Below are 9018 nucleotides of genomic sequence, written 5' to 3'. Positions count from 1 at the left end.
CCTCCCTGGTGACAACAGCTCATTTCCATTTAGATAGAGGAATTTCAATCCCACTTTGCCAGCGCTTCGCCGCGGTGCGACTCAAGACCTCTGTTTCCCGTTTTCTCCCCATGCAACCCCAGATGCTCTCTGAGCTCGGGGGCTGCAGCGCGTTCGGGGGAGCTGCCGCCGGGCCCGGGGCACAGCTGGGCCGAGAATGGGGGTTCGGTGTGGCCCCGCGGGTCCCCACAGCATCTCCGCCCCCGGAACTGCCGCACGGCCCTTGGCGCGCCCAGCGACCTCGCTGGGTCCGGCCTGCTCGGGAGCGGGGAGGCCCCAAAGGCGGGCGCGGAGGGCAGCGGGGCGGGTACGGGACCCTGCACAGCGTAAACCGCACACCCTCACACCTCACCCCTCTCACCTCACACCGTCCCTACGCGGGCGTTACGGCCGTGCCCGGCAGGGGTCCGCGGCTGGAGCGCCACCTGTCGGCCGCGCCGGGAGCAGCAGGGCCGGGCATGCGGGGGCGGGGCTTCTGAGGGGCGGGGCCTGGTGTGAGGCGGCCCGGGCGGGGGCGTGGCCGCGCAGCCATGTCGGAGGGGCCGGCGGGAATGGCGGCACCGGCGGCGATGGCGGAGACGCGGCTGCGGCGGAAGCAGCTGCTGAGCGCGGAGGAGGCGGAGCTGTTTGAACTGGCGCAGGCGGCGGGCAGCGGGCTGGACCCGGAGGTGTTCCGGTGAGCGGTGAGGGCGCCCCCGCGGGAGCCGCCGGTGACGCCGGAGCCCCCTCTGACGGGTGCCGCCGGTGTTCCCCCGCAGGGTGCTGCTGGACCTGCTGCGCATGAACGTGGCGCCGCTCGCCGTGTTCCAGGTGCTGAAGTCGATGTGCGCCGGACAGCGGCTCCCGCCGGCAGCCGAGAGCGGCCCCGCCGCGCCGCCGCCGATCCCCGCCGACAGCCGAGGTACGCGGCGGGCGGGGGCGGAGCGGGGCGGGCGGGGCCCTTCCCCGGGGAGTTCCCGGGCGGAGCCCCCCGAGCACGGCCGGAGTCCGCCGGCCCCCGGGCCCGCGCTGAGGCCGCCGCGGCCCGGAGTGCGCCTGGCGCTACCCCGCGCCCGGGCCGCCGTGGGAAGGGGCCCGCGGGCCGCTCGGCCGAGCCCCGGGGGCGGGTCAGCCCGAGGGGCCCGCTCCGTGTGAGCCCCGGGGGCGGCCCGGCCCGAGGGGCCCGCTCCGTGTGAGCCCCGGGGGCGGCCCGGCCCGAGGGGCCCGCTCGGGTGAGCCCCTGCTCGAGCACCATTTGTCTTAATGTTCGTGGGTTCTGGGGAGAGCTTGCTGCAGTACTTGTGCGGAGTTTTGTAGCCTCCTGGCTCTGCTCGCCCAGCCCTTAACAGAAAAAAACCCACTTTAATCTACGGTATTATTCAGTACTGCTTTGTTTGTATATAACTCAAAAAAAGTTAAAGTTTCCGGGCCATGAGGAATCCCCAGAAAAGGAGGAAAGCTGTGTTGCTTCCTTTACTCTATGCCCATGTGCATGGTGGCTTCTAACACTCATCCAGCGGTTTCCATCCTCAAGAGATGGTATTTGTGTGGGAAGATGAAGTAGAAGGCTGTCAGCTAAAACGGTTACTGCTTTTGAATGCATTTACCTGTCCTTAATACTCTAATGGACAGCAACAACCATAGCTCTGAACTTGTGCCATATATATAGATATATAATTTTATTTTATTCCTAACCAGTTCTAATAAAATTTCTGTTTACTCCTTGAAGTGACTATTGGCTCACCAGCTCTGTGGATTACTTCCAAAAGGTTTAAAAATAGGTAACTAAAATCAGTCTGCTGTCACTAAGCCTGGATTCACAGTGGAAAAGTTCATTTATCTTGTGGTGTTGTTTGTGGTAAATATTTCTGGTATTAGTTTGGCTTTCACTGGCCAGTTTGGCCAATTGCTGCCTTATTTCCCGAGGTTAAAATATGTCCTTGGTGCAAGTGAATGCACTGGAATTGCTGAAACAGAAAGATTGTGCCTATCAAGCCACAGTTTTGCTGCAGATGTGGGCAAACATTAAATGCTAAGCTTGGATTTGCCCTCTTTGCAAGCTGTTGCTTCGGAATGGTGATGAAGAGGCACTTGGGCCTCCTCTTTCTTTTCACATTCATCCCTGACTAAATTGCAATGGACAGCACTTCTGTACCTTGTCAGAAGGCTTGGTCTTCCCAGCTGTGTCAGGTTTGTTGTTTTCTGTAAGCTTGTGTTAAATAAGAGCCCAAACTCACTTGGAGTGAAAGCTTTTCTCTTTAGTTTCTGCCAGCCCAGGTGACTTTGCTGTCACACAGCACCCACTGACATCAGCTAATTTCTTTGTGAATAAAATTGTCACTGAAAAGCTAATGCTCAGAAAATGCTTTAGGCAGCCTTTAAGCTCAGCAGGGGCTTATCACAACCTTAGGCCTGTTTTCATTTCTGTGAGTGTAAGAAGTGCTGGTAAGATCCTGTTAGGATGAAGGATGTATTTTGTCCAGTCCTCCTTGTAAGGATCACAGAATCAGAGAATGGTTCGGGTTGGAAGGGACCTTAAAGCTCATCTCATTCCACTCCCTGCCATGGTCAGGGGCACCTTCCACTATCCCAGGTTGCTCCAAGCCCCATCCAGCCTGGCCTTGGACACTGCCAGGGATGGGGCAGCCACAGCTGCTCTGGGCAGTTCCAGGTTCCAGGGCCCCACAACCCTCCTAAAGAAGAATTTATTTCCAATACTTATCTAAACTTACCATCCTTCAACTTGAAAAAGAATCACTTCTCTTTCACTGAGCTTTCTCATTCTGGGCACAGTCCAAGTGCATCCTTCAGGAGTTGGGTAAGTGCCAGGGGAGTGTCTGGGGGTGGCCTCTGGGCTGGATCTGTTCTGCAGGACTGTTGGGTTTGCCTTGCCTTGCCTCCTTTCCCTTTAGGAGCTGCTGTAAAGAGGGGGAACCTAAGTGCTGCCTGCTGTTGGCTCTGCAATCTCTTGTTGGAAGACGCTTCATTTAAGAAGAGGATGGTGCAGCTTCCATGCAGGACCAGGCATTTGCTAGGGGAGATGCCTCTTCTGCATTGCTGGGACTTGTTTGTGTGGTTACAGCCCAAGCTCTGGGCTTGTGACAAGAGCAGTGATTGTCCTGTGCCAGCTTCTCCAGCTGCTTGGTGCCTTTCAGCTCAGCCCTGCACTCTCTCCCCTGTCAGGAGGCAGACAAGTGGCTCAAGGAATCCTGGTCCCACCCAAGCCTGCTCTGCTCCACTTGTATCAGGAATGAGATCTGGCTGAGGCTTCCCGGCACATCGTGGTGCAGGAGTCTTTTAGAAACAGCTAAAATAAGGCTGATGCAGCAGTTCTGATCAGCACTACTGGTGCTGGGGGATGCCCTGTAGTTATTTCAGCTTTTGTGCTGATGAAGCATCAGGAAGTCTGAAATTAGTAGCTCTGTATTTTCCCACAGAGCACAGCCATGGCCTTCTGTGCTGGCTGGTAACTGAATCCGTGACAGCTGCCTGCAAATTGCTCTGTGTGGGTATTGCAGCATCCATCTGGCATATTTAGCTGGATGCAGCTTAATTCAAGCTACATTCAAAATGGGTCCCTCAGCATTTCATTTGGGAGGGAAAGTGCTGGATTGAAATAGAAAGAATTTCCCAGGTGTCCTTTCTGTGTGTGTGAGGGGGAGGGTTAAGGACAGTGATGAGTTTGGCCTAGACTAGACATATGTGTAATTAAGTAACCCATTTTCTCACATATTTCTGTGCTTTCTGTTTCCATCAGCCAACCCTCAAGTCCCTCTGGTTCCCCTGCAGTTTTCTACCTCTCTATACACATGCATATGTCAATGCCCTGCTCTTTTTTTAGGCTGATGAATACTTTTTGATGCTTGTCTCACTCTTGGCACTCCAGCCTCTTTTTTTCACATTCCCCATTTCCCCAGAGGGTGTCTTCCCATAGACTTACCTCCCAAAGCTTTGCCACAGCTAATTTCTCTTCTGAATGTGTTGTTAACATGAGCTTGCTTTTCAAAACCTGTCTCCTTTGTGGGGCTATCACTTGGTGTGTGGATTTTAGGGCTGCAAGGAGCTCATTGGCACAGGAAGAAAGGAGCTGTGCGTAGCAGGGGTCAGAATGCTCTCCTGCCCAGGGAAACTCTCACAAACTCCAGTGCCTGCTAGAAAAAACACTGAGCCCATCACCAGCCATGGGCTCTGTCAGAGGTTCTCATGGTGAGTTTTTATGGTCTGTGTGGAAAATATGCTCTGGACAATCACAAATCCTTTTCTGCCCCTGTATTTTTAACTACCTAATTCCTGTGTAAATACTTAGATACAGTCAAGACCTCAGAATTTTAAGTGTTGCTGTTCAGTTGTTTCATAAATATTCCTCAGTGTATAACACAGCTTGTTGCTAACTTTGTCCTTCTTGTGTGTTCTGCTTGCCATCTTTGTGGGTTTTTATCCTTCCCTGTTTATCCCTTTTTCTCACTTGTTTCTTTCCCTTTGTGCAGTCTGTCTTTAGCTGTGAGCAGCTTTTTGGAGGGTGACTGTCAGCACTCCTGGGTGCTGCTGGCTGGCCATGCCAGCTGCTTTGCATTACTCTTCCACTCGGCCTCGAGTTATCTCAGAGTTCAACTTGATGTGGGATTTGTAGTGTAGACTTCTGTATTAAGGAGATAAGGATAATGCTGACAAAGAATTCTGTGTAAGGCTCTAATATGGCAGAGGGAATCCCCTTGGATGTGCAAAGGATTTATCTTACATTTATTTAATCTGGGGTTTATACATCATGCAGTGAATTTTCCTGTGGGTTATACTGGCTGTTATGCTTTAATTGTAAATTAAATATCCCCATGGGGTCTGAGTGGTGGTGATGTGTGCCTTGCACCTGAAAATATTCCCAGACACTTTGTGGTCTGCATGTCTTCTCTGAAAACAGATCTGTAGAATGACCTATTGGTGACTTATATAGGACTAATTAAAGGGCTTAGAGAATCCTGATCATGGTTTTCTTACTTAATTGCTCATGCTCGGGTTTTTTCCAGCTCTCCATCAATACCACTCCCGTGACTGGATTTCCTGCAGTCACTGAGGAGCAGTTAGGTTGCCTTCTGGATCTTACCTTGCAACTCTCACTCCCCCCAGCTTTCCCTGCCATAAACAATAGAGTTTAAACCTTTTGGATGAGAGGCCTTGATTCATGTTTTGTCTAATGATGGGCCTGGTAAATGCATGGGACAAGTTCTGTGCACAGAGCATTCCTGATGTGGAGTTGTTGCTGTTCCTCTCCCTTCCCCCAGGCTCGCATTCCAAAATGAATATTTTTTCTGTACTTGAGGCAACCAAATAGCTTCAATTTATAGACCTCTATTATCTTCTGGTACAGAAATTGTCATTATGTCAATTATTTAAGAACTGACAAAAAAATTCTCAGCTGTACTGTGTTTCTGGGATGGCTGAAATTGCCTTGGTTAAAAGTTCCTGTACCTTTCCTCTCCCAGCAGGTATTAATAAATGTTGAACCTCTCAAAATACAGGTGATGGGTAGTGAAGTAGTCTTTTCTACTTCAGCAGAAACAGCAGACAAACAGCTTTCCCAGGAATAAATTGCAAAAAGTCTAGGCTGGAATACTCACAACCTGCTGTGGCTCTAGTCCCAGAAGAATGGATGGCCATGGAGGTCTCTCTCCTGTTATGCTTTTCCTGCAGGAGGTTTGCAGGGCTACCTGAGGCTCTGAGATTTCCTCTCTGCTGGACATTGAGCTAAATGCTGCACTGGCATAATTTTTTCAATATGTCTTTTCAGGCTGATTATCAAGCTTTTTTTTTTTTTTTTTCCTCTTTTTCCTATGCTCTGCAAGGCAAGACCTGATAGAAGAAAAAGGATTTAGAGGAATACTGTAAATGCCAGATTTGTCATGTGGTTGCACTGTAATGAGATATGAGTTTGAATTATAACTCTGAGTGACAATTCATTTTTTCCCCCACCCTGCCAAAGAAACACTCAAAAATCAGACTCAGCAGAGCTCTCAGAGAAAAGTGAGGGACCCTGCATGGATGTAACATGGGAGGGTGAGTGAATGGCTTTTGTGGGTGCCTACCATCTGTCCAGTGTCAAACCATGACAGTCACCAAGGAAAATATCAGTGAAATCCTTTTGTTCCTCTGTAGTACTTGAATTACAGAGAGTTTATGTTCACTGAGCTGCTTTTGTGCTTTGTGGTAATTGAATCTGTTATCTCTGATAGTGTAACTGAGAGAAGCACAAACCATGCCTGTCCCTGCACACTTCAGAAGCTGTCATTGTCTGGTACATGGGTCTGCACAGACTGCTTCCCAAACTATTCTGGGTAGTTATGCAGTTTAACTGATTTGTTTTACTGTGATTCCAAGGCTGGGGGATGGAGGGCATGTGCTTGGAGCCCAGCTTCTTTTCAGTCAGATGACTCTTTCTCCCCGAGTTGTTTTGGCTGGGTCAGAACACCAAGGGCCCGACTCCAGGGGTGCTTTAGGGTACCAGTGTGTGTGTGCACACAGCTGGGGTTGTAGGTGGGTGCAGGACCTGCCCTCTCAGCAGACAGGTGCATGTGAGAAGGGGGAGGACATTGGGGACATGTCCAGGATTGCTAAAAGCACCATGGTGAATAATGCTTTTATTTCTCCTGCCACTTTTCTCTCAAATACTGTGAGATCACTTCTTACCTTTGCACAGTGTGTTTGTTTTCATCAGCAGAACTTGCTTTAGTGAAGCTGCATCAGGTGCCTGAGCTACAGCACAGCTGGCAAGGCTGGTTGGCTGACCTGGGATGGTGGCTGCTGGCACAAAACTGCCCTGCTTGACAAGAAGAGAGTTTACCAAGAGCACCTGACTTGGCTGGGATAAGTGAATGGATTTTTGTGCCACCCAAATTTTATGGATTAATAATGGTCATCTGCTCCTACTTGGGAGTTCTTAGGTTGTCTTTCTGGTGCATCAAGGTGTTAACTGGTAGTATTGATGTGAGTCCTGCTCCCAGACAGCTGCTCCAAGGAGACAGGATGGTCTTGTGAGTAACTGTGGACTGTCCATAGCACAGATGACCCAAGATCATGTCCATGGAGACTCTAGAGTATAGAGCAGCCATTGATATTGTGCAGGTTGCACTGTGAACAGTTGCCAAAATGTCACTCTTCATTTTACTTGCTTGCATGTAACTACAGCCCTCTGTGTTCCTGTTTTGTTTCCTCATTGCTATTACTCATTTTTATGATGCTTCATGGAGGTTGCAATCTTTAGTAAACGCTGTACATCATGTTCCTTTTATTCTCTTTCCTAAAGTGAGTCCTACTTCTCACCTGAGGGAGTGGCAGTAAAAGTCAGTGTCCCTCATCCCCTCCTGACACTTGTGTCAGCATCAGTGAGTCTGTCACTCTCTCTTCTGACAGGATCCTGTTGCCCCTTGCCTCCCTCAGTTTCTACCTTTGTACCCACGGCTCCCTGCTCCCACTCTGCCTCTTAGAGCCTGTCAGTTGTGCCTCCAGGAGGGGAACTCTCACCTCCTGAACTCAGTAAGAACATCTGAAATCCTGTGTAGAAGTCTGAGTTCCTGAGAACCCCAAAAAATGATAGGAAATCCGAATCTGCTCATTGGGTGATAGAAGTGTTATGGAGAGAGGTGTGTGTGATCTGATGATGTGCAGCAGTCTCAGACACCAGTGGACACTGGCACATCCTTTCACTTATCCCAGCTCAAGGTGTTGGGAACTCTTGGTGTTCCAGCAGTGCTGTTTGCTATGCTGCTGTTCCTGTGTGCAATGACTGGAACAAGGTGGCTGGTTACTTTGTAGATTAAACCTCATGAAAATTAAAAATGCTTCTACTGTAACTTCTTTGGGTTTAGTGGCACCGATACCTGTTGGGCTGAATTCACCAATTTGCTTTCTGCACTGGATGCTGAAGATGTTTGTGAGATCTAATGGAATTTTGCCTCCTGCATGGTTCCTGAGGGAACGCTTGTGGCTAGCTGCTGTGTGTGATGCTTGGGCTGGAATGTGAAAACTCATGGATGTATTTGTTTATTCAGGCAGGAATAAAAGCAGCTCTGCTGTCGCTGGGTCACAGATTCTGGCTGAAAGAAGCAGCCGGGAAGGATCTGCCCAGAGGATGCCCCGGCAGCCGAGCGCCAGCCGCGTGCAGAAGGCAGGAACCTCTGGGAAGAGCAGCGGGGGAGCCAACAGTACCTAAAAAAGGCCTTGGAACATGGGTTTTGATGCTAGAAAATGATTGTAAATTGTGCTTGTGTTAAAGCTGCTTGTGTTGTATATATTAAACTAAAACCACGATTTGTAATACAGGGAACAGAGCTGTTGGTTCTTATTTCCAGAACTTCCTTTGGCCATGCAGGCTGCTTGGAAATGTTCCTGCATTTGGCTTTTCCTGTTTCCCCATGTGCCTGTTTACAGCATTCCAGCACCTCTATCTGAAACCAAATTGCTCTCTCCCAAACATAATCCCACGTTCAGTCCTCCCAGTGGTGCTGATGTGATTATTCATTTACAAAGTATTACAGCCCCCTTTGCCTCAGGAACCAGGTCAAACAAGGAGGTTGTACCAGATAAGGGAGGGAACAGCTTAGGCCAAGACACATACAAGTACCTATAACAGGTGAGTGGGTTTCTTGGAGCTCAGGTGTTACCAGGCATGGGTCCAGAGGGTCTCCAGGCACTAGGGTGCCTCCTAATGGCTCCGGGAACTCAGGGGCTGCTGATGAATTCCATGTCCCTAACTAGGAGAAAGTGCCTCCATTCTATGGGAGTTAGATGGTGATTCCTAAACTCAAGATCTCCCTCTCACAGACCTGCTTCAACCAGTGCTAAAATGAGATTTCTCCTACTCAGATCAAATACCCAAGTGCAGCTGCTCCCCTTGGTAAAACTGAGGTGGAGTTCAGACCCCTAGGGGAGGTAGCCAGGCACAAGTTATGATCACAATGCTGGGCATCAGGGGCGCAGACTTTGGCCTCTTCTGCTTGATACAGTCCCATG

The 9018-nt window shown here is 50.1% G+C and overlaps 1 protein-coding gene across 1 annotated transcript; it reads left to right on the top strand.

The window, feature by feature from the left end:
• The first annotated feature begins 537 nt into the window (after positions 1–537).
• LOC103816158 (mitotic-spindle organizing protein 2B) lies at positions 538–8332 on the top strand. Its single transcript, XM_050978352.1, has 3 exons — positions 538–715; positions 798–940; positions 8058–8332. Exons 1-3 carry the CDS (start codon positions 570–572, stop codon positions 8216–8218), a joined length of 450 nt encoding a protein of 149 aa, XP_050834309.1. The 5' UTR covers positions 538–569; the 3' UTR covers positions 8219–8332.
• Positions 8333–9018: the final 686 nt, after the last annotated feature.

The sequence above is a fragment of the Serinus canaria genome, chromosome 10 (assembly GCF_022539315.1).
Source record: "Serinus canaria isolate serCan28SL12 chromosome 10, serCan2020, whole genome shotgun sequence".
Taxonomy (NCBI): domain Eukaryota; kingdom Metazoa; phylum Chordata; class Aves; order Passeriformes; family Fringillidae; genus Serinus; species Serinus canaria.
The sequence above is the reverse complement of the archived record's forward strand: the minus strand, read 5'-3'. Positions and strand labels throughout refer to the sequence as shown.